General features: G+C 39.3%; 1 protein-coding gene across 2 annotated transcripts in view; it reads right to left on the bottom strand.

Moving 5' to 3' along the window:
* Positions 1-25,290, bottom strand: part of FILIP1 (filamin A interacting protein 1) — a 260,849-nt gene that overhangs the window by 128,867 nt on the left and 106,692 nt on the right. For both annotated transcript variants that reach the window (XM_021000129.2, XM_021000130.2), the window contains exon 2: positions 18,322-18,603. In XM_021000129.2, the coding sequence (XP_020855788.1) occupies positions 18,322-18,597 (276 nt within the window). In that variant the 5' untranslated portion in view covers positions 18,598-18,603. The remainder of the gene's footprint in view (positions 1-18,321; positions 18,604-25,290) is intronic.

Raw genomic sequence — 25,290 nt, 5'->3', positions numbered from 1 at the left:
TGGGGGATAGGATCAGCTAAAATCTGCACACATTTCTTCCTGTTTCCTTTCCTCTGATCAGGAAACGTGTGAAACCCACATGGGTATTGCTGGAGATTACTGGCTGATGTTTGGCAAGGCAGAAGACATGTTTTCCTGCCAGGGCCAACATATACATTGTCAGTCTAAAACCTGTGCACCCAGATAGGAGTTTGCCCTCACAGAAAAGGCCTGAGCTGGCTCCTGGACTTTTTTTTTTCCCCTCTGGATTTGAGGGCTTTTTCGTCTGGGTCTGCATTACGATGGCCTTAAAATCACTTCAACAGTTGCCTCCAGAAATTTCTGTTTCTTGCTCCTTCATACACACACACACACACACACACACACATACACACATACATATACACATATATATAGATACACATACATACATATATGTATGTGTATATGTATATATATGTGTGTGTATCGCTATATCTATATGATATACATATTAATTGTGGGCTGTTGACTTTTGAAAATAATGTCATTTTAGATATTTTTCATCTATACTAAAATAACCTGAGTGGTTTTGAACCCTATGAGTTGTGGGGTAACTCAAGGACACTTAGAAAATAGCAGATAAAGGCTTAAATCACAGTTCTATCCCACATGGACCATTTCCTTTACAAAGAGAAAAGATATTTAGTAGCCATCCTCTTCACTCCTAACCCTACTGAATTGTCCCACTAGTAGAAGAGAGAATAGGGACCCTCTGTGTAAGGCGTAGTTTGCTAAGAGACTAGGAAAGAAATATAAGGTACCAGTGCTTGGACCAGCAGAGTTGAGAGAAGACATTTGTAAAGCCTGTAAGATCTGTAAATCATGTCCCATGTGTCATTGTCCACCCAAGGCTTTGACCCTTCACTGTTATACACAAGATTTAAATGGTCACAAAATAAGTATTGGTGTGTCATGGAGAATGGAATTTTCTGGCATTGAAATTATGTTATTTATTTTCTGTCATTTATAAAAAATAATGAGAGGCAGCATGGCAGAGCAAATAGAAGAAGACCTGGGTTCAAGTTCTGCCTCTGACACATACTAGCATTGCAGCCATGAACAAGTATCCCTGATAAGTAAGAATACTATATAAGTTATAGAGGGGTAGCTAGGTGGCGCAGTGGGCTTAGAATCAGGAAGATTTATCTTCAGGAATTCAAATCTGGCCTCAGGCACTTCCTAGCTGTGTGGCCCTGGGCAAGTCATTTAACCTGTTTGCCTCGGTTTCCTCATCTGTAAAACAAGCTGGAGGAGAAAATGACAAACCATTCCAGTATCTTTTCCAAGAAAACCCCAAGTAGGGTCATGGAGAGTCAAACACAACTGAAACAACTCAACAACAATAATAAGTTATAGATGGGTTGCCAATATGTACGCACCAATGAAGGGAGCTTACAGATTGAGAACTCCCTATATCAATGAAATCACAGGTTCAGATAAAATAAATCAAATTTAATAAAAAGCACTACCATGTCTAGCTCACAAAGCTATAATTACCCCTACGAGCAATTTAGAGGATACTGATAGCACCTTCCTATGACACTAGAGTCAGCTAGAGACAGCTAGGTAGTGCAGGGCATAAAACACTAGTCCTGAAGTCAGGAAATATGAGTTCAAATCCTGATCAGATACCTACTAGTTATGTGACCCTGGGCAAGTAGCTCAAACTCTATTGACTTTAGTTTCCTCAATTGATTGTAAAAAAAAAAAAAGGGGGGGGATGATAACAATAGCAACCGCCTCTCATGGTTGTTGTGAGGATCAAGTGAAATAATATTTATAAAGCTTTGCACACAATGCTTTTTATACAGTAAGCACTTAATAAATGCTTGTTTCCTTCCAGCTTTGTCCTCTGTCTCCTCTGTCCATCTCAGCCTCTGACAGCAGTGGCATACTTCTTTCCTTTTGGTGGCTAAACTTTTGGCAGAGCAGAAACTTCAAGGCTTCTCACAATGAGCTTCTTCTCATTCCTGGTAAGCTTCCTCCACCCTTTGGTTTCTCATCCCAGGTGAAAATATTGCTACTTACAGTTCTATTAAAAATGTTCCTTGTTGCTTTCCCCACCTCCTCATGTTATATCCTACCCCCGCATTTTGTACCTTAGATACCTGTAAACTTTGCTTGTTTCTACCTGACAGCATCTGTACAAGGAACACATTATAGGAGACAAATTCTTGATCCTTATCCATTATGACAACTCAGATTTATATAATGTTTTAAGGTTTATTAGTCACTTTCCTTAAAACAACCATGAGAGGGAAGTATGGCATCTTTGCTCCTCATTTTAGATAGATGGATAGATAGACAAAGCATTTATTAAAGTACTTGCTATGATACAGGCAATGTGCTAAGCCCTGGAAATACAAATACAAACAAATAACAACCAAAAAGTAAACCAGTCTCTAGCTTAAAGGAGTTTATATGCAAATGAGTGAATATTGCCTCACTTTCCTCGTCTGTAAAACAAGCTGGAGAAGGAAATGACAGTCCACTCCAGTATTCAGAATAGATGGTTTATAATGAGGGAATACGTTAAACAGACCTGGAAAGGGATGGAGTAGGGTTAGGTCAAGGCAGTAGTCAAGAGCAGAGATGGGAGAGAGTGAACATGGATAGCTTGGGCTTTTCCTGAAATGGTGGTCCTGGGCAGGAACTTACCATTCAGAAGAAGGGCCTTAAAGGGAGGTGGCATCTCTAGGGTGAGGAAAATGCTGAGGTAATGGTAAAAAAAAAAAAGACTCAACAGTAAGGCTCAGAGCTGGAAATGAAATTAGCACAGAGGGTTTGGGCATATTTTGTCAATGATTAAAATGAGACTTGGAAGAGTTTGATTGACTTGGCCATGGTAACACAGCTAAGAAATGTCTATATCTCCTTTATGCCATGCCCAGCAAAATCAAACACTGTTAGTTCAGAGTAATAACAGGAATGAAGTGTTGAATGAGAACCAAATTAGTAGATGAAGGTTTTCCCTAAATATTACTTGTGAACAGTGACAAGTTTTACAAGAGCTGGTAAGCATGGTATCTTTATTACAGAAAAGCCTTATTCACTTGGACTCCATTAATTCAGGACTTGCCATAAATTGAACATGATTGATAGATATTGGCCCTTCCTATATCCTCTATGGGGGGAAAAAGGACCAGAGGGACAACACATTTTCTAAGTAAATTAATAGTGTAAATATAAGCCCACTCCCAATCAAGCCAAGGGTGGCTTTTTGGAGGAACAGTCATGTGACTCTGGGAGCTGCTTATACAAAGCAAGCTGTGACCACTGATTGCCTGAGAGATTTATGAGCACTCTATGCTTACATCCTCAGGAAAACCACAGGCAAGGGAAATGCTTAGACTACATAACAATCAAAGACATTTCCAAGAAACAATTTTGTAGCAATATTTGCATTCACACAATGATTGTGCTAGTTAGAAGTGACTCATCTTTTCGTTAATATTAAAACCCAACTGACGTTGTAAAACTGAATGTTGTATTATTTGAGAAACAAGCCCATATCTTTGCATGGAAAAATTCCTGTGGGGACTAATATGTTCTTTTTCATATCTCTTCCATCTCTTCTTCTTGCGCCCAGATTTTAGTGTGAGAAGTTTTACAGATTATATAGAGGCCTTTCTAGAAAACTGTAGGAAAGAAAGAGATGCAAAATGGGCTTTTCAACTTGCCAAAAGAAAGAGACAGGATTTTTTTTTCTAACTGTTGACTTCCCTTGAAGAAAGGGAAGGAAAAAAAAAGAGCTTTGTAAGGAGTTTCTCCAATATGCCACATTCCCACAATGCATTGGGAGTCAGAGAAACTGTCCCTAGGCCTGGATAACTTACAGTTTTATACAGGAAATAGAAGCCTCTGAAGTAGGAGTCTTTAAAAGGAACATTGGAAATGCAAAGAAAAGGTGAAAGTAGTAGAATAAGAAAGTCAGAAATAAAATGACATGATGTGCAATGTCCAGGAGGTTTGGCAGATACTGAGATTTCCCCCCTCCCCCGCCCCCCGCCATAGTCAGGTGCTAACTGGGTACTTCAGTAGCGTGGAAGCAGCTCTGGGAGGATGCATCATCAATCCTGTTATTGCCTAGCTTGGGACACTGTACAGTTGTGCTCTCATAATTCTTGGAGACCACACCCATCCTCTATGAGAGCAGATTCCTGACCTCTCAGAATTCCTGTGGTGAGCAGAAATTGTGATCTAGCCATCAAGACCTTTTATCATCACTTGAGGGGAAATTGTTAACCCACTGTCTAGACCTTCTAGGGCAAGTACCAGGTTGACAGCAGTAGCACTGGGCCATGAGAGTGGGATGAGGGAGGATCCACGACTTTCCATCGTTAGAATTTGGATGTTTGTTGTTTCAAGCCATAGGTCTTAGGAAGTGTGCTGTTTGTGTGTTGTGTGAATTGTATCCTGAGCTTCTGTGTCTAGCAAATTGTCATTCTTCACCACTACAATATGATATGATATAATTGGCATTGACACTTGAACCATTTAATCAATCAACAATCATTTATTAAATCCCTACTATGCGCTAGGTACTGGGAATACAAAGACAAAACTGAAATTCTATCTAAGGAGTGTGTGTATGTGTATGTGTGTATGTGTGTGTGTGTGTGTAGAGAGAGAGAGAGACGTACCTATGAGACAACATGTATATACACATATAACGTATATTACATATAATATTATATACATACATACACACAAGGCAAATTGGGCGGGGTAGCACAGAGGACAGTAGCCACTGGGGAATGAAGGAAAGACCTCATGTAGAATATGTCACTTGAGCAGAGTTTTGAAGGAAAAAGAATTCTAAGAAGTAGCAGTAAGGAGGAAGCACCTTCCAGGTATGAAAGAAAGTTAGTACAAAGGCATAGAGTGCAGAGATAGATCGCTATATGTGAGGAACAGCAAAGAGGCTAAAGATTAAGGATCAGAATGGGAATGAATGGTCAGAGTATTAATTTAAGTAGGTATGAAACCAAGGTTTTAAGAGCCTGGAAATGTCTAGGGGGATGCTACCATAATAATGTAACTAGATCTGAGTAAACCCTCAGTGAACAACTCCTCATATTACTTATTTTTAACTCTTTTGTTGTTGTTCAATTGTTCACTCACTTCTGGCTCTTCATGACCTCATGAACGATAGCACATCAATACTGTTCATGGAATATTCTTGGCAAAGATACTGGAGTGGTTTGCTATTTCCTTCTCTAGCTCATTTTACAGATGAGGAAGCTAAGGGAAACAGGGTTAAGTGACTTGCCCAGGATCACACAGCTAGTAAGTGTCTGAGGTCATATTTGAACTCAGGTCTTCCTGACTCCAAGCCCAGCAGTCTATTCACTGAGCCACCTAGCTCCCTCCATTTTTAACTCTACTGTCATAATTATATCTTCTTTGTTCATAGTAGATAACTCACTTAAGAGATGTTGATTTGATGTTGCCATACTGAAAAAAGTCTCTTGACTTTGCCTAAATTTTAAACTGAAATAGAATGATGAAAAGCTTCCTACTTTAAATAATGGATGCCCAAGTCCTATTTGGAAACCTTGCTTTTTTCTCTCTTTCTGAAGAAGGCCTAAGCAGGGACAGCTGGGGAAAGAGAATATGAAATAGAGAATATAATGAAGTTGACCTGCTTAGAGCACAGTCACATTTGGTCTTCAGAGAGAGCTTAGCCCCTAATATTGGTGTAACTCCTCTGAAAGAGCAAATACCCCCAATGTCTAACACTGTATTTGGTCACTTTGACAGCCAGCAAGTGTTGCCAGAATATTTGGTCTGGGCTTCCTTGGAACATCCTCATTCTTGGACACCAAGCCAAGTGCTCCACGAAAGTCAAGGTCAGAAATCATTTGGCTGGACTTCTATATTCAAAATGTGATACAGAAAGAAGAATTGAGAAATGCTTATCCTTTTTTCTTAGTATGTCATTGCAAAACTCTTCAGCTTAATTAATTGAGAATGCAGTGTCAACCTTCCTGAGTTATTATCAGAAAGTATTTCCGGGCTACAAAGACACTTTGTCCTATAAGAGCTTAGATAGACAAGACAAAATGACAAATGGTTCAATATAAAACTTTAATACTTCAAAGAACTATGGTTTGGGGAGTGGGGGATATACCTTCCCCAACATAGATCTCAATGCCTCTAGACTTTGGAGATAGTGTTTGAGAAGTGCTAACCAAAAAATTTAGGAACCTGTTACCAACACAGGGGATGAGCCACTCTGAATTTAGCTACTCTGGTCTTTGGATGACAGACATATATAATCTATCACCAGGTCCCTAATCCAAGCCTCTCCAGGTTGACGAGAGCTATCAGCACTTCCATTCTACTAGCAGAACCCTCAAGAACCAGGATGACTTCAGTAATCGAACAAGCATTTATTAAGGATTCACTATGTTCCAAGCACTATGCTACACACTAGGAATAAAAGAAATTGTAAACCCTTCATGGCCTCAAGAGCATTACATTCTATTGGGGGAAAGGACATGCCTTAAAATTTAAAAAAGGGAATAATTCAGTAAGGCAATAGCAAAATGATGGGGGCAGGGAGAGCAGAAAAGACCTGGAGAAGGTGGCACTTGAGCTAAACTTTGAAAGAAACCAAGGATTCTAAGAAGTAGAAGTGAGGACAGATATAGCCCTTCAATGTTTAAAAAAAAATTAAGCAGATCTATGAAAGTACAATGAATCATGTACATAATGTGTATATCAAGAATGGCTGTATTTTAAGAAGAGGAGGATGTACTTTGAAAAGTAAGTACAAATTGGACCAATGTTGAACAAATTAGCCCTGAGGGTTGTATGTTCAGACTTAGAGGTTAAAAAGATACAAGAAGGCCAGGGGTCAAGGTGAACCCATTGGTTTTATTCTGATCCATCCATTTCCTGCATATTGGTGATGTGGCAGAAGGTCAAATGCAGATTCATAGATGCATTGACTCTTAGCAACAGAAGGGACTTTTGATGATCACATCGATTCCCCTTATTTGATTTAACCCTCCTTTCTGCTGCTGAGCCAGTGTGATGTAGTGGATAGAGTTAAAGCCTTGAGTCTGGGGAGACCTGGGTTCAAGGCCTACCTCTGACACATACTGACTCTAGCTGAATCACTTAACCTCTCGGTGCTCTAGCCATCTACAGAAGGTGCCAACCTACATTAGTAGACAGAGTTTCCTCCATCAGTGAAAACACAGTTTTAGACCCTATTGCCTATGTTTCTGAAACACTGCTTTGTTGTTTGTGATGGTTGTTTTTTTAAGTTGGAGCAAAATATGTGGAATATTTTCTTTCAGTATTTCTCTTTCTTTACTTCTTTCCTTCCTCTTTCACTTTTCTTCTTCTCCTTCCTTCCCTCCTTCCTTCCTTCCTTCCCTCCTTCCTTCCTTCCTTCCTTCCTTCCTTCCTTCCTTCCTTCCTTCCTTCCTTCCTTCCTTCCTTCCTTCCTTCCTTCCTTCCTTCCTCCTCCCTCTCCCTGTCTTTCTTTCTTTCATTTTTTTCTTTCTTTCTTTTAGGTCTCACTTATCTCAACCAGAATGGAAGTCCAATAGCTACTCATGGGCTCAACATCACTGCAGATCTGCACAAAAGATTTGACCAGCTCCGCTGCTCTCCCTAAGAAATCTGGTGCCCCATCCTTATCCTAGAGGCTCATCATATTGGCACTTTACTTGGTGCACATAATCAATGGCTTTAGCCTTATTGCTGCTCAGAACTCCTGAACCCAAGCCAGCCTCAGCCTCCCTAGGAGCAGGAATTCCAGGCATAAAAACTTTTTTTAATTTTTTTTCCTTTCTAGAAGGAAGGAGAGGAGAGGAGAGAGAGAGAAAGAGAGAGAGAGAGAGAGAGAGAGAGAGAGAGAGAGAGAGAGAGAGAGAGAGAGAGAGAGAGAGAGAGAATTCCATAGTCAGTAACATTTAGAATAAATAATATTTCTCATTTTTTTAAACAAGAAAATTGTGGAGTTTTTTCCTATTGAAACTGCTTTTTTTGTTTGTTTCATAATAAATACATTTTTAGTGAAACTTCTGCCTCCTTTCTAAGTTCTAAAGTGCTTTACCCAAATAACACTCATACATGCCAGAGCCCTTACTGAAACCTCAAACCTGGCAGCATACCTGGGTGAGACAGCCTTTGAAGACCATGTCCAATCGGATTGGAACCTGATTACCATCTGAAATCAAGCTGTCATTTTGTGGCCTCCTTGCCTTAACAGAGATAGACTATTTCAACATGCCAGTCATTGTGGTGGTGTCAAGTTGCTGGAAGTAGCTCTGCTTGGAGTGACCTCAGGTCTCGTGATACTGACAGCAGAGCTGATAAAGCCCAGGTGAGTCATCAATTTGAAAAGCCTCAAAAAGAAGTTGAAAATCTCATCCTTCAGAAGCCTAAGAGGCCAAGTAGAAAGAATAGCCACAAACAATTGAACTCATTTAGGAAAAGAAAAAAAACCCTCATATATAAAGAAAAAAAAGTTGTAAAGCTGGTTTTTTAAGAAAGGTTTTTCTGTACTCATGTGAACAGACAATGCCATATTGAATAAGAATAAGGGATTGATTACCACTGTCACACAGAGGATCTTCTTTCCTTATTTTGCTTGGGTCTCCAGTTCAAAAGGCAAACAAAACTCAGATCACCTGAATGGGTTTATCATTATACAGGCTCATGAATATTATAAAAAAATTTGATAACAATATCCATTATCAATATTATTATGCACTCTGGCACTTAATATGTTTTACTAAACTCAAAATAATTTTTCAAACTTCATTAAATTCACTTTGACAACCAACTTCTGAAGGGAGAAAATATCAGGACATATAAGGCTGTTAATTAGTCAGTCATCAAACATTATTGAGTTGCTATTGTAACCCCAATGCTGGAGCTCTTTCATAACATAGAGGTGCCATATATACTTGAGGACCTCTCATTTCCTTGGCTTGTAGTCCTTAACTAATAGGGATCTAAGAACATCAGTGTCTGGCATTCTACCCAAGGGTAGCCACCAGCTCCTCTTACAAGCACTTAGAATGATAACCTAATCTAGTTTTATTTGCAGATTAATGGACGCAGAAAGTACTTACATCTGAGTAACCAGACAAATCAGGAGACACCTCTCATCCACCCACCCAATGAGTAACACTTCATCCTTAGAAGTATTCATGACTTATAGTACTGTCCTGTATGGACCTCCAGTGAGGAGAAAAGCCAGTTGGGTTTTTTTGTTCTCCATCATTCTTTACGCCTTTTGCAGTTTCTCTCAGCTGTTAACAGTTGATGTTCATTCCTTCTAAGTTTTGTCCTTCAGTTTCCAACATCACTGTCCTCCAAGCTACGACCTCTCACCAGCAGATGGCGGTCAGTGTCCTTCCAAAAGTACCAATTCTCTAGTTTCAAGCCCATGCGGAGCAACTACTCTGGAACCCTGCTGTATCAATTATATTTAGAGTTCAGAAATAGACCATAGAGAAGAATGCCTCTGTTCTTTGAAAATCTACATGTGTACACATTGGTCCCATAGCTGGCTCCCTCTTTAGTAAAAGGCACCCAGGTTGCTGTAGGGATGTTCCCTTCTTACTTTTTCATATAAATCTCTATTTTTAGTTCTATACAGAATAATAGTAAGTCAGTACTATTTTTCTCCTCTCAGCAGCAGAGATATACATTTCTGGCATTTGTCTGTATCTTCCTGCAAGATCTTGGAATTGGGGAGAGAATCCTCACTTTCACCCCCAACTCTTCTTCCTTCTCTATCTTCCCCTGGGGCAAATTAACCCAGACTTCTCTTTGAAAGATTTGTAAAAGGCTAGGGCAAAGATAGATTCTGTGCTGAAGGGGTTTTAAAATCTTTCTTTCAGCTTTATATGCTTAGCACTGTGGCTAGGCATCTCCTCTATTCCAGTTCTATTGCTACTAATCCATTTTTAATCTCTGATTACCCTCTTTCTGGGCCAGTGGTTCTTAATGTGTTTTGTGACATGGATTCTCAATGATCTGGTGAAGCCTATGGATTCATTTCCAGAAAAATGGTTTTAAATGCATAAAATAAAATGCAAAGGACTAAAAAAGAAATCAATTATATAGAAATACAATAATAAAAAATCTTTTTTTAAGAGTCAGGGCTGGGGCAGCTAGGTGGTGCAGTGGATAGAGCACTGGCCCTGGATTCAGAAGGACCTGAGTTCAAATCCAGCCTCAGATACATAATGCTTACTAGCTGTGTGACCCTGGGCAAGTCACTTAACCCCATTGCCTAACCAAAAACAAACAAACAAAAAAAAAAGAGTTAGGGCCAAGATGTCATAGTACCTAGCTGAACTCTCTCAACATTCCCCTCCAAACAACTTTAAGATAATGCCTCAAGTAAAATTTTGGAGTGGCAGAGACAATGATAGGTCAGAGGGAGACATTTTTCCAGCCTAAGACAACTTATGAGGTCTATAAAGTAGATCTGTAACACCAGGGTGAACACAGGCCAGGAGCACGGCATGAGCAACATGAGTGCTTAGAGGTAGCAGGACAACAACAGTAGAAGCATCTTCAGATGCTATTCTCAGCCCAGAGACAGTAAGGGGGTTGGATAACTGGTCAGAAAGAGATTACAGGGGACTCTTTGCCTGCACTGGGTGTAGCTAGTGCCAATTTGCAACTCTATTGCCCTTAAGCAGTTCTGGGTCACAGTTCTAGGGCCAAGATGAGCACTAGTATTTGTGGCTGCAAGAGAGCAGGAACTTTTCCTGGATAAAGACCAGAGTGCAGACCAGGAAAGTTGTGACCACATCTTTCCCAGGATAATATTACCTTGGAAGCACTGAAAACTTGAAAACCCCCGGAACTAGCTCTGAAAACAGCAGCACAAAAAAACCTATAGCTTGATACAATGCCTCCTCACCCCAAGTTGAGCAGGTTCTAATGTGAACATAAAGTTAAAAGTCAAGAAGTACATTAAAAGTCAAGAAAATGAGCAAATGAAAACAGACCTTGATCATAAAAAGTTACTAAAGGCGGCAGGGAAGACCACGACATAAACTTAGAAGACGACAACAATGTAAAAATAGCTACAAGTAAAGCCTCAAAGAAAAATGCTAATTGAACCCAAGTCCAGCAAGAATTCCTGGAAGAGTTAAAGAAAGAGATGAGTAGTAGAGAAAATATTGGGGAAAGAAATGAGAGTGATGCAAGAAAATTAGGAAAAAGAGAATTAACAGCTTGGTAAAAGAGGTACAAAATATACTGAAGAAAAGAACTTCTTAAAAAATCAAATAGGCCAAATGGAAAAGGAGGCACAAAAATTCACTGAAGAAAAGAATTCCTTAAAAAGTATGACTGGCCAACTTGGAGTTCCAAGTTATAGGTACAGATTTGTGAGCCACTGACTTAGAGTTATCACTGAAATGGTAATAATAGTGGCTGACATCCAAAAGGGCAGCTAGGTGGTGAAGTAGAAAGAGGGCTGGGCCTGTAATCAGGAAGACTCCTCTTTGTGAGTTGAAATCTGGACTCATACACTTCCTAGCTATGTGACTCTGGTTAAGTCACTTAACCTTGTTTGCCTCAATTCCTTGTCTGACAAAATATCATGAGAGTGCTTTAAAGTTGACTAAATACTAAGTATGGCAGAAAGAAAATGACTGAAATGACTTAACAAGAATAAAATGCTAAATATATTTAATTTTATTTTATCCTTACATCAACCCTGTGAGGTAGGAGCTATTATAATCATTTTACAGATAAAGTAACTGAGACTGAGAAAGATTTAAACGATGCCCAAAGTCAAACAGCTAGTAAGTACCTAAGGCAAGACTTGAACTCATATGCTTCCTCACTTTGTCCAACATTCTATCCACTACAACACCTAGTTCCTGGTAAGAATAAATGAGGGAGGGAATAGAGAGAGAGCAGCAGACAACTAAAAATTTAGCCTTGGGGAAGCTCAGAGGAAGAAAGAGGAAGAGAACTCTATGAACGCTTTTTCAGTTTAATTCAATTTGACTTTTTTTATAAGTCCTCACAATGTTCATGGCATATTCTAGGGGCTAAATATATAAACACTAAAGCCTGATTTTTCTTTGTCCTCAAGGAGTTTACATTTAACTGAATATATTTCTTCAGTGTAATTCTAAGATTTTTCCACATTTAGGTCTGGCAAGGACCTCAGAAATCACAGCTCAGTTAACTGAGCCCAAAGAAGTTAGGGACTTCCTTGAGGCCACGCAGATAATAAGTGGCAGAGCGGGGATTAAAACCCAGATACTCCAACTTCAAATGAAGCACTATTTCCATTAACCCAATCTGCTATCAACCAGCAAATGATCTACTCTGCAGATGATCTTCAGAAATTTGAGGCTTCTTTTCACCTTTCACCCCATCAGGCCTCTGACTTAACCAGTATAAGATTGAGACTGAACATCAGGAAGGGTGATTTGCTTCTGAATGTTTGTCAATCAGAGAGAGAGAGTTACCGCCTCAGCATTCTGGAGAAAAATACACATGATTGGGAAATTCCTGATAATTTTAATAATTTTTTATTACCTCTTTCTCTTCTAGTCTCTTTTAGAATGGTTATTGTAACATCAACTTCAATCAGAAAAGGAAGATGAGACAATGAAAACCTGGTTGGTACTCTTCTACAACAGCCAAATGGAAATATGAAGAGAATTTAATCTATAGGATGGTGGATATTTTGGTGTCACAAAAAAGAATTATATTCATATCCAGTTTCTGAATCATTTTTTTACAAGTGTAGCCATGTGCCAAAGTTCAGTTTTGTGAGCTTTTGATGTGAGTTACATTTCCTTTGAACTCAGTTGTTTTTAGTACAGCCAAGATGCCTGGCTCCTTTAACGTCTCTCTGGGCTATTTTTGGACAATTCAAGGAATTAATCATGAAACTTGAAATTATGGTTTGGATATGCTATTGAATTACTTTCAGTTTAGTCTGGGAAATGTGTAACCATTTTTTTTTTCACCCAGAGAGTTAAAATGTTCCAAATTATTAGAAAGTACGTGTACGCAGTGAATAAAGTGGAAAGATAAGTGTTTTTGCCTCCCTTCCAATACTGCCACCACAGGCTACAGACACCACTGTTGAGTACAAGTAGGTGGAATAGGTAGGCAGTCACCTATATTTTGTAATTAGAAAGATTACAGGAATATCCCCATCCCTCCAAGTAGCCTTCTCTTACATGTATCACAGTATTGACCTCTCCTAAATATCTCCTTTGGAAATACAATACTTCTAAGACACTACATTACTAATATCTCAGTGTCAATTCATTTAGGAATTTTTTCCTTTCAAGGCATGAGCAGCCAGGACATCAGGAGGGCACTGAGGGTTTGGGGAGCAAACACTCTATCCTTGGGAATATACAGGTCCTCATCCACTCTTTCCTGTTTACTGAAAAAGCCTTTGTTTGGGCTGGTCTCCCATCCCTTGAAATGACTCCCCTCCCCCTATTCAATTAAACCTGACCTACTTCAGTATCTGCCTATTTCAAAATTTTCCTGGAGGACTGCTCTTATAAGCAAAGTCAGACTGTCATCTCAAAGCAGTCTGGGCAAATCTCATCACAGCAGCAACAAGAGGAACTAAAACTTTAAAAGAATTAAAAATGGCCAGAATTTATATCAGAGGATTGCTGTCCTTTAACTAACAGATGACAAATTCCCATACTACCAAAACAAACTCCAAAACATCCTTGAGAATTAACAAATAAAGTGAAATGGTCTTAAAGTATTATCACAGATGAAACTACTACCCACATGTGCCAGGACATGACATTGCCCCATAAGAAGAACGATGTTTTTAATAGTTGTTGCCATATTGAATACTCATTCTCCAAACTGTATAGAATGAAAAGCTCTCAAAATAAAGAGACTTGGCAGAAGAAATCAAAATAAGCACATATCATTTCTGTTATTCTGTCTACATCCTGAAGATGCCTTCAGTGAGCCTACAAATAAGCTGACATCTCATCACTTTTGTTCAATTACAAGACACAATCATTTTATCCACCTGCTGGTATTCTGCCCAATGCTAAACATCAAAGAACAATAATAGGAGACTTGCCACAGGATTGTTTCTCTCTAAATTCCAATAACATAAGTGTGAAGCACAAGAACAATAATTATAATACTAATAAGCTCATATTTAAGTTGAAAATTTGCATAGTGTTTTACACTTATTATCTCATTTTATCATCACAACAATCTAGTTGATAAGCAAGAAAATGGTATTGTACGAGGAGAAGCCTATTTCTAAGTCCATTTCCTCTTCCAGTTAGACTGATGATTTTTGCATCCTTCTACAATGCTGTGGTCATTCCTACCTCTGTACTCTGACTCAAGATGCCTCTTGTCCTGGAATGTCCGTTTTCTTCTCAGCCTAACCAAATTTTACTCCTCCTGAAAGATCAACTGAAGTTGTAATTCCTTTGAATCCAGCTTACAAGACCTATCTCAGTTCCCAAAGGGCCCTAGTCAGCAACATTGACAATCTTCATCAGTTAAAGTATTTATTGACCCCTTGAAGCACAGTTTCTTCATCTTTTTTGTGATGGACCCCATTGTCAGTCTCCCCACCTCCTTTTCATAGTCTTTAGCCTTCTAAAGTTTTTCACCTATCTGTCAAATCTTCATCAACTCTACCTACACTGTTGCCGTTCCCCACCCTATTCTTAGTTACTCACTCCCTTCTTAGATTATGAAATTGAGCTCATATACTAACTTCTTAGTTCCACACTCATCTTCCACTCCACCTTAGCTATACACAAAGAAGAGTCATACCCTTGATCTTGCCATTATCCACAAATGTTCCACCTTCATGTTCAAGAACTCCAAAATTCCTCTTTCTGTTCATAATCCACTATCATTTCCCCTCTTCTTATGCCCTACTTACAATTAATCTTTTCTTTGTCATCACCATAACCTCCAGTCCTCTTACCTCTTAGTACTTTCCCAGGCTGGCACCCATGTTCAAACTCCATCCTCTTTTCTTCCTAACAGCTACCTCTTTTTTAATCAGTTCAATTCTATCCTCTGTTTACAAAATCCTTTGTTTCTTTGTCCATTGATGATCATACCTTGCCAAATCTCTACCCTGGATTACTCTCATTTACTCCTATCTGCATGTTGCTGAATGGACCTTGAGGTAATCATGAAACTATGCTGACTGGCTTCACCACAACTTTATGCTACCTAATCTCAACTGAGCTCTCACAGAAACAGGCAATCCTTTTACTCCTCCCTAATCTTTCTCATATACTACTTAGCCAAAGCACTTGTTTAACCTTTTTTTCCCTCATGCCTCCAACGGCACCCATTTCCTTCATGCTCTCAGCTGAGGACCTTGCTTTACATTTCACAGAAAATATTGTGATGAGTTATGTCTTCTCCCCTTCTCCTCACCTCAAATCCTCCTGCCATCATTTCCCATTAACTCCTCTCTCACTCCAGTTTCTAATGAAGAGGTGGCTCATCTCCTTGCCAAAGCCAAACTGTCTATATATAACTTTGACCCCATCCCATAGAATCTTGATCTTGGGGCCAGAATCCTACTACTATCATCCTCACTCTATCTATTATCTTCATTCTTTCCTCATCTACTGTTTCCTTGAGGACTACAAACATGTTTAATTGCCCTCATCCTTCAAAAAAACATCCTATTATGCCTTAACACTTGTATTTTTTATATGTCCTCCTCTTCTCAGCTAAAGTTAATTCCTTGAAAGAGCCATCTACACTTAATTCTTTCATTTCCTCTCTTCTCACTGTCTTTTAAACCTCTGCAATCTGGCTTCTGACTTGTGGATTCAACTGGAACTACTCTCTCCAAAGTTAGCAAGAATTTCTTTAATGACAAATCTAATGACATTTCTCAGTCCTAATCCTTCTTGAGTTCTCTGTAGCATTTGACACTCTTGCCTACCTTGTATTGGGTACTACCTGGGTACTCTCCTCTATGGGTTTTTGTCTCTGAGTTCTCTCTAGCAGTTAGGTAGTTCAGTGGATTAAGTGTTGTACTTGGATTTGGGAAGACTTAAGTTCAAATCCTGCCTCAGATACTTACTAGTTGTGTGACCCTTGCAAATCACTTAACCTATATAACTCTCAGTTTTCTCATCTATAAAATGTGAATAAAAATAGCAGGGTTGTTGTAAGGATCAAAGGAGAAAACATAAATTGCTTTCCAAACCTTAAAGTGCCATAAAAATGCTAACTTACTATTGGTTGTCTTTCTAGCTGTCTGACCCCTCCCACTCAGTCTCCTTTGCTGGTTCTTCATCTGTGCCATGTCCACTCACTATGGATGACCCCAAGGCTCTGCACTGGGCCTTCTTTTTTCTCTGTATATGCTCTCTCACTTGGAAATTTCATCTGCTCCCATGAATTCAATTATCTTCTTTTTATAGATGACCCTCAGATGTATATATCCAGCTGTAGTAACTTTCCTGAATGCCAGTCCTATATTACCAACTACCAATGGAACATTTAAAACCAGCTGTCCTTCAGCATCTCAGACTCATCTTGTCCAAGACAGAGCTTTGTATCTGTTTCCCCCCAAAACCACCCTTCTTCTGAACCGTCGAGAGCACTACCATCCTTCCAGTCATCCAGTTTAGCAGCTTTGGTGTCATCCTCACCCTATACAAACCATCAGTTGCCAAATCTTCTCATTGATTTCTCCATATTTCTAAAACGTTATCTTCCCTTTACTCACAAAGCCAACAACCAAGTTAAAGACCTCATCACCTTTCCCTTGGACCATTGCAGTGTCCTCCTAACTTGTCTCCCCATCTCAAATCCCTTCTCTCTCCAATCCATCCTGCACTAAGCTATCAAGGGGATTTTCCTAAACTGTAGGTATGATCAGTCACCACACTACCCCCACACCTACCCCATTAACTCTTTTTTAAATTATTTTTTTTTATTTTAGGCAATTGGGTTTATGCAGGGTCACACAGCTAGTAAGTGTCAAGTGTCTGGTCTGAGGTCAGATTTGAACTCAGGTCCTCCTGACTCCAGGGCTGGTGCTGTATCCACTGTGCCACCTAGCTGCCTCTCCCATTAACTCTTGGACCAAATATAAATGCCTCTGTTTAACATTTGAAGCTCTTCAAGACCTGGTCCCTTTTTAATCTTTCCAACCTTCTCACATTTCCCCCCTTTCACTTATGCTAAAATCCAGCAATACTGGATTACTTAATGTTCATAATACATGATACCCCAACTCCTATTTCTGTGTCTGCATTCTGGAATGCTCTTCCTCCTCATCACCACTTCTTAGACTTCCTGGCTTCACTGAAAAATGAGCCACATGGTCAGTTTCTGGAGGAGGCCTTTCCAAATCTCCCTAGCTATTAATGCCTTCATTATTTATTCATCCCTAAAGTGACTTCTCACCTACTCTGTACATATCTTATATGAAGCATTGGCTATATGTGCTCTCTCCCTTTGGGATGTTCATTCTTTTTTAAAAAATTTTATTTTGTTCTGAACTTAAGAAATTAAACAAGTATTTCCATAACATAGTAGAAGAGGGGAAAAAAAACATGATTGTACATAAAACTGCAAATCTATTATGTACAACTTGCTTTTCCCTTTAAATATATAATAAAGTTATTGTGTAACTTTCTTTTTTCTCTTTTTTCTTCCATACTCTGCTCCCGCCCTAGAGAGGGCAAATATATATGTATGCATATATGTGTATATATGTATATACAGATATAAATATATGTGTGTATATATGTGTACATACAGATATAAATATATGTATGTGGTATATATGTATACATACATAAATATATATGTATATAGATATAAATACATGTGTGTATTATGTATGTAAAACTGTTCTATACATGCTTCTATTTTTTAGTTCTTAGGAATGTTAGCTTTTGAGGACAAGGACCAATATGGCTTTCTCTTTGTATCCTCAGTGCTTAGCCAAATCCTAGTTCATAGCAGGCCTTAATAAATGCTTGTTAATTAAATGATTGGTTGACTAACAATCTCTCAGTGCCTTCAGATAACTAAGACTATGTTGCTGAAGAAACGCCAATCCACACTAGTAGAAAGACTTTCTTTAAAACGAGCCCTCCATACTGATGAAATCATAGGTCTAGATTATACATGCTATATTTACATGTATATATATATATATACACATACATACAGAATATATACACACTTACATGAATTGTTATTTATTTTATATAATTTTATGCATTATATACAATGTACATATAAAATATATGAGAGTAATAGCTTAGAAAAAATGGATCTTACCTGCAATTCTCCCTCCATTATACTGAGCAGTCGGATGAGGTCTTCTTTGGATAACTCGAGAGATTTCTTGTTCCCCTGTTCTCTTTCTCCAGATGTTTTCAAGTGTCGTTTGACAGTTGCTGAGACCATGACATCACTCTCCTTTTTGTTTGTTTTTTTCTTTTTCTTTGCATCTTCTGGAAGGTTTTTATCTTCAGTAATGGTGATGGTGGAGGGTTGAGGGCAGGAGAAATGCCCGTTTGATGAGCTTTCACCACCTTGATTTCGGGATCTCATTCCCACCTACAATATAAAACACACACACACACACACACACACACACACACACACACACACACACACAGAAACATGTATTTGAATAAAATCATTTTACTCCAAATACTTAGTATCCTGGAGCTTTACCAGATAGAGTACATCAAATACTTTCCCCTATTTGCTCTAACTATGGCTTTAGGTGAAAGTATCATCCATCTAAATTTAGGGAAATGTTTTCACTCTCAACAAAGAAAAGTTGATTCTGAACTAAGCTAAATAGATATTCTGTATTCCAATTTTGAAACCTGATTTTAAAAAAAAAACACAGTAGATGGAATAAACAGGAAAGATCTTCCTAGGAGATAGAGATATGTATCATGATTTATATGTGAGCATGTGTACATGGGAGTAAGCAGGTGGGAAGTTACAGTGATGTGGAATTATTTTTTTTTCAGAGCTCTGTTTAGTCATCTGTTATTTTCCAGTTAATCATTTGCAGAAACTAAAAGAAGAGAGGACTAGGATTGGGATGAGTAGAGGTCAACTGAAAATAAGCAACTTTGGAGTAGCATAAACATAATCAGAGAAGACCCAATAATAAAACACTGAAGCCTTTACATTTATTTTGTACATACCTACATTTGTATCTGGGGTAGCTAGATGGTATAGTAGATAGAGTGCTGGTCCTGGTCTCAGGAAAACTCATCTTCCTGAGTTCAAATCTGAACTCAGACACTTACTAGATGTGTGACCCTGGGCAAGTCACTTAACCCAGTCTGCCTCAATTTCCTCATCTGAAAAATGAGCTGGAGAAGGAAATGGCAAACCACTCCATTATTTTTGCCACGAGAACCCCAAAAGGAGTCAAGAGTTGGACACAACTGAAATGACTGAACAACAATAACGACATTTGTATGCACTGTCTTTCCTGGGAGAATATTGGCTATCAGAATACAAGGCACTGTTTTGCTTCTGACTTTGTATACCCAGCACCTAGCATAGTATATGGCACATAGTAGACACTTAATAAGTGCTTATTGATTGATAGGCACTTAATTAATTATTGTTGATTGATTATTTGATCCTTATCCTTTCAGAAGTACCCTCCACTACTTCTATGGTAGATCACTTTTTAGGACCTCAATCAGTCTTTGCTTAAAAGCACATTACTAGACAGAATTTTTTTTTTGCTAGGCAATAGGGTTAAGTGACTTCCCCAGGGTCACACAGCTAGTAAGTATTATGTGTCTGAGGCCGGATATGAACTCAGGTACTCCTGAATCCACTGCGCCACCTAGCTGCCCCTCTAGATAGCATCTTGCAGATGGACACTGAGCCTAAAAATGTTTTTCATGAACTTATGGGAAACTTTGCATTCTAGTTCCACTCTCCTGTGTTCTATACTATGCAGTTTATGTGCAATCCCGCTTTTACATCTATTAGCTGTATACATGCTTTGCTTATGGGTATTGGCCAACTATTTTTTTACCCCTGAAAGAGTGAGAGTTGGACTACATGGCCTCTGAGGTATCTTGAAGTTCTAGAGCCATGATCTTCTGATCATGTGGCTGCAAGTCACGGTATATAACTATAGCATCCAGAGAATTGAAGCTGAGGTCCACATACAGTCAGTCAGTCAATAAACATTTATTAAATACCTACTATACGTTAGGGCCTGTGTGAAGTCCTGGGGGTTCAAAAAAGACAAAAGATAACTCGTGATTTCAAGGAGTTCACGGTCTAATAGGGGAAATGTGTAATCTACTATGTGCAAACAAGATATAGATAGGATAAGTTGAAGATGATCAAGAGAGGGAAGGCATTAGAATGAAGAGGGATTGGGAAAGACTTCCTATAGTAGGTGAGATTTTAGCTGAAACTTTAAGGAAGCCATTAGGCAGAGGTGAGGAAGGAGAGCATTCCAGCCATGGGGGATAGCCAGTGAAAATGCCCAGGGTAGGGAGATGGGGTATCTTGTTTGAGGAATTGGAAGGAAGTCGGTGTCACTAGATCACAGAGCATATAGGGTGGGGTGGGGAAAGGAGGTATGCTGTGCACAAGAAAAGAGGGCAGGTTATGAAGGACTTTGAATGCCAAACAGAGGATTTTTGATTTGATGGGGATCCAAATCACTGGAAATGATAGGGAGTCACTGAACTTTACTGAATGGGTTGGGATGGGGAGGGAGTGACATGTTCAGACCTGATATTTATGACAGCTGAGTGGGGAATGGATTGGAGTAAGAAGAGACAAGGCAGGGAGACCAAATACCAAGTTATTGCAATAGTCTGGGTAGAAGGACCTGCACTAGGAAGATGGCAGTGTCAGAGGAGAGAAAGTGGCATATGGGAAAGATGTTTTGAAGGTAAAATCAACAGACCTTGGCAACGGATTGGATGTGGGAGGTGAGAGAGAGTGAGGAGCAAAGGATGACACACCTACATTGCAAGTCTAGGGCACTGGGAGAATGGTGGTATCCTCAACAGGCCCAGGGATGTTAGGAAGATGGGAAGGTTGAGGGGAAAATAATCAGTTCCATTTGAGTTTAAGATGTCTATGGGACAACCACTTTGAAAAGTCCAAAAGGCAGTTGGAGATACAAGACTGGAGGTAAGAAGAGAAGTTAGGGCTGGATAAGGAGACTTGAGAATCATTTGCATAGAGGTAGCAATAGAATTCAAAGTTCAGTAGAGAATTTCATGGTGGATATGAACATATCGCAATATGTTACAAAAGGAGAATTTACACGGGGCAGCAGGATAAAGGTTGTCATCAGAGAAATGTATGATGGCATGCCCACTCTGCCCCAAGGAAGGACTGCTAATATAACTAGAGGAAGGGATAAGCCATGGACAGGCTACATACTCTACCAATTTTTCACACAATGTCAAGAGAATTAGCATCATCAAGTCACAGAATCTGAGAATTGGAAGGGGTCTAATCCAATCTATACATAAAAGGAAACTTCACTATACAATATCCAACAAACAGTCATCCAGGCTAGGCTTGAAGACCTCTCAGGAGAGAGAACCATCACCTCTTGAGGCAACCATTCCTCTTTGGAACAATTTTAATTGTTAGGACATTTGTCCTGAAAGCAAACCTAAATTTAGCTCTATTGCAGCTTTTTCACATTGCTCCTCCATATGGCATCCTCACATAACAGCCCTATAAGTACTTAAAGATAGTTATGATATGCCCTCAGAATTCTAAACTAAATACGGCCACTTCTTTCAACTAAAGAAAGTCTTTAGCATGCTGAGTGGACCCCCTATGGCAAATATGCAGGAAGACATGGACAGGAGCTGAACAGGATGGGCAGATATGGATGGATGACAATCTGTGTGTGTTGTGTGTGTGTGTGTGTGTGTGTGTGTGCATGTGTGTGTGTATACATACACACATACATATATTTATATATACATGTATTTGTATATATATATACACGTATTTCTACATATATACTTATATACACACACATATGTGGGGAGAGAGAGACAGCGACAGAGATAGAGACAGAGAGAGTACGTATTTGATTGCATGTTGTCTCCTCTATTAGAATGTGAGCTCCTTGAGAACAGGGAATATCTTTTACCTTTCTTTGTATCCTAGCCTTTAGTACAGTGCCTGGCTCATACTAAATAAATGACTGACTGCATCATTGAAGGGCTCCACTGCTTTCTTCATCAAGCTCTCCTCCTAATACTCTGGTTTTTATCTACAATACCACAGCAACCTACTCACACTGGAAGCTCACTCCACCCCTGGGCTTCTCACACTGAAAGTACAATCTGCCCCTTCAGCCTGTTCCTCAGATTGGCTGGTTCCTCCCATAGCATACATTTTCAGGAAAGCACTCTGGCCAGCCTTCTTCATTACTCTCTTGGCTCTACTTCTGACTCTCTCGACTTTCTCTACCATGGCACTTTTTCCTCCACTCCTACCCCCACTTCCTGCTTTTGAACTTCCTTTAATGTCCTGTCTTTCTCCATCCTGTCTCTCCCTCCCCACCCCCCAGCCATTAGAATACAAACTCGTGAGAGCTGGGATTGTCTTTCAGAGACAATGTGTGTTCCCAGGATTTAGCACAGTGTGGCACATAGTAAGCACTTAATAAATGCTTCTTTGACTTCACTTGAAGAGAACATCTGCCTTGATAAAATCACAGATCCATTGGACTATTGAAGTATTGGGGTCCCTGAACCCATAATGTTAAAAATACAGTAGCTTACACCATTGAATAGCTTTCAAGTAGAACAATATGCCATAGGTCCTGAGCTTTTTTTTTCTTTTTTAACAACACCCATCCCAGATCAAGTACAAGAGACATGTTATCTGAAAGCAGATCAGCATTCTGAATGTAATGCCTAGAGGAAAGCTTTTCACATTACCAGGTTTATAATAGAAAAAAATATATATTATATGATGCTTCCTCTCAGATAGGGGCCATTCAATTCTGATAACAAGCATTGAAATCTACATCCCTTTTCCCTTTCTGAGCTGAGTCCTTGGAATTGAATACCTCTGTTTCTGTGACACCCCTAAGGCCCTAACTGTGGTTCACAAAACATCACAGAAAAGCTGGCTCCTAATGCTGACCCTTCCTCCCCCACCTCCATCCTTTATGGTACATTCAGGAAATAGCTTTCACAATCCTAGACCATCCCATGTGCTTTCTCTGGTGAACAAAGCATTGTTCTCCTAGGTGTTTCCTTGTAATGGAAGCCAGAGCATTTCATAGCAAATCTATTGTGTTTCATCACAGCATGTTCGTGGGCAAAGAAAGAGGGCTGACTCAAGCCTCAGGAAGAAAAAAAAGTGATGAATAGAAAGATTCAAATTTAACTCATGACTTGTTACATAGCAAAAGGAAGACACATGGGCTTCCCAAACTGCAATATAAGTCACTCCCTAGGACTCCACCTCTCCCACATTGGAATTCCTTTGATCTGAAATAATTTTCTCTGGAAGATCTGGAGTTGTTTTGTGATGATAGATCAGATTTTGACTTGAAGGCCTCACTTTATATCATACATTGATGAAAATATAGGCAATGGTTTGCACAGCATAGGAAATATGGTCATTTCTGCACTCCATCATATCGCTGCCTTATGTAGTCATCTGTTTCACACTTTGGCATCTTCTATCATCTACTGCTACTTCTTTTGGGCCCCTGCAACACCACCCTGAGTACATATATCCATGCACACACTCACATATATGTGGAGAAGAATACAAATATCTGCTTAAATATTAGTTCTGTTTCAAAGTTGTTCTAACAATCTCTTTGTGAAGAATCAATACTTGAGGATTCATGATTCTTTTATAGTGGCTATTCAATCCACTGACTCAAACTTAAATTAGCCTGTAACTTACCAGAAAACCTTAGAAAGTGTTGTTTGAGGCTCAGAAGGGTTAACTGACTCACTCAGGGTAGCACAGCTAGTGTCAGAGGCAGAATTTGAACCTGGGTCTCCCTGATTCCAAGACCAGCATTCTACCTACCAGTGCTGCCTATTTTCAATCATATCATAGGTAGCTTTAAAAAGAGAAAAATGCTCTACGCATTTCAGAATTGTCTGAGTTTAGTATGCCTCTAGTGAAGAATTCAAGAAACAATTTCCTTACATCTAAAGTCAGAGGGGCAGTATGTCACAGTGGATAAACAACTAGCCTTGGAGGCAGGAAATACATGCTGGCTGTGCTGGCAAATCACTTAAACTCTGTGCTTTTGGCAATCCTCTAAGACTATGTATTGTAGAAAAAGGGACAACCTTCAATGAAAAAGAAAGTTCTCTCATCCAGGAGCTGGTACACCAGTGAAATCACAGGTCCAGTCCCTATTCCCCCATCTCCTAAAATCAGTGGACAGAATTAACAAACATTTTCTCAATGTCCCATAAATATTTCAAATTAATTTCTTTTTCTTTACCACAAATGCATGGATGATAGCTACTTATTTCTTTGAAATCAACCAGAGTTTCCTATCTTTATCTCCTCAATAAGGTCAACAGGCTATACCTGCCCTACCTCTATAATCCATATATGGAGGGATATAGAAATCAACAAACTTAGTACCCTTTCTTTATAGAATCATTCTCTCCTCCTTTCCCCCAAGGAAATCATACCGTTATACTCCTCTTTCTCTAAGTCTGTCTTTAATAGGATCATCATGCACATACCTTGGTCTTGTACCTCCACTGTTCTTTCCACTCCACCACACTGCCTCCATGACACCACAATATCTGGAGAGCATGCTATCAGCCTGACCAACTTTTCTTCACAGTGTTTTCTGCTGACTTAAAATGCTCATAATTTTTCTGTGCAAGATCATAAGTGTAAGTCATGCTTAACATCATTATAAAAACTGTATTCAGCCACTTAATGGCCAAAAGGACAGTACTATGTCCTTTTCTTTCAGGCTCAGGCCTTTCTGATTCAGTGTTGATATACTTTATCACCATCAACTCTGCCTTTCCAAGCTGAGTCTGCAGATGTGACTCACTATTAGTTGGTCCCAGTGAGGGCTGTGGAGCATAAGTACATCTTGGATAAGAACCCACTAAAGGAGCTGAGTTATGAGACTTCCAAGGAACTATAGGCAAAAGTTGTCAGAGGATGTTAGAAAACAGTGCTTGCTGCTGCCTCGGGACATGAAGTAGTTTGTAGACTGACATCCTGCTCTCAAGAGTACCAAGGTCTAGGAGGACCTGT

This window comes from Phascolarctos cinereus, unplaced genomic scaffold (genome assembly GCF_003287225.1).
Source record: "Phascolarctos cinereus isolate Bilbo 61053 unplaced genomic scaffold, phaCin_HiC Scaffold_5;HRSCAF=322, whole genome shotgun sequence".
Classification (NCBI taxonomy): Eukaryota; Metazoa; Chordata; class Mammalia; order Diprotodontia; family Phascolarctidae; genus Phascolarctos; species Phascolarctos cinereus.
This window is presented reverse-complemented; position numbering and strand designations above follow the sequence as displayed.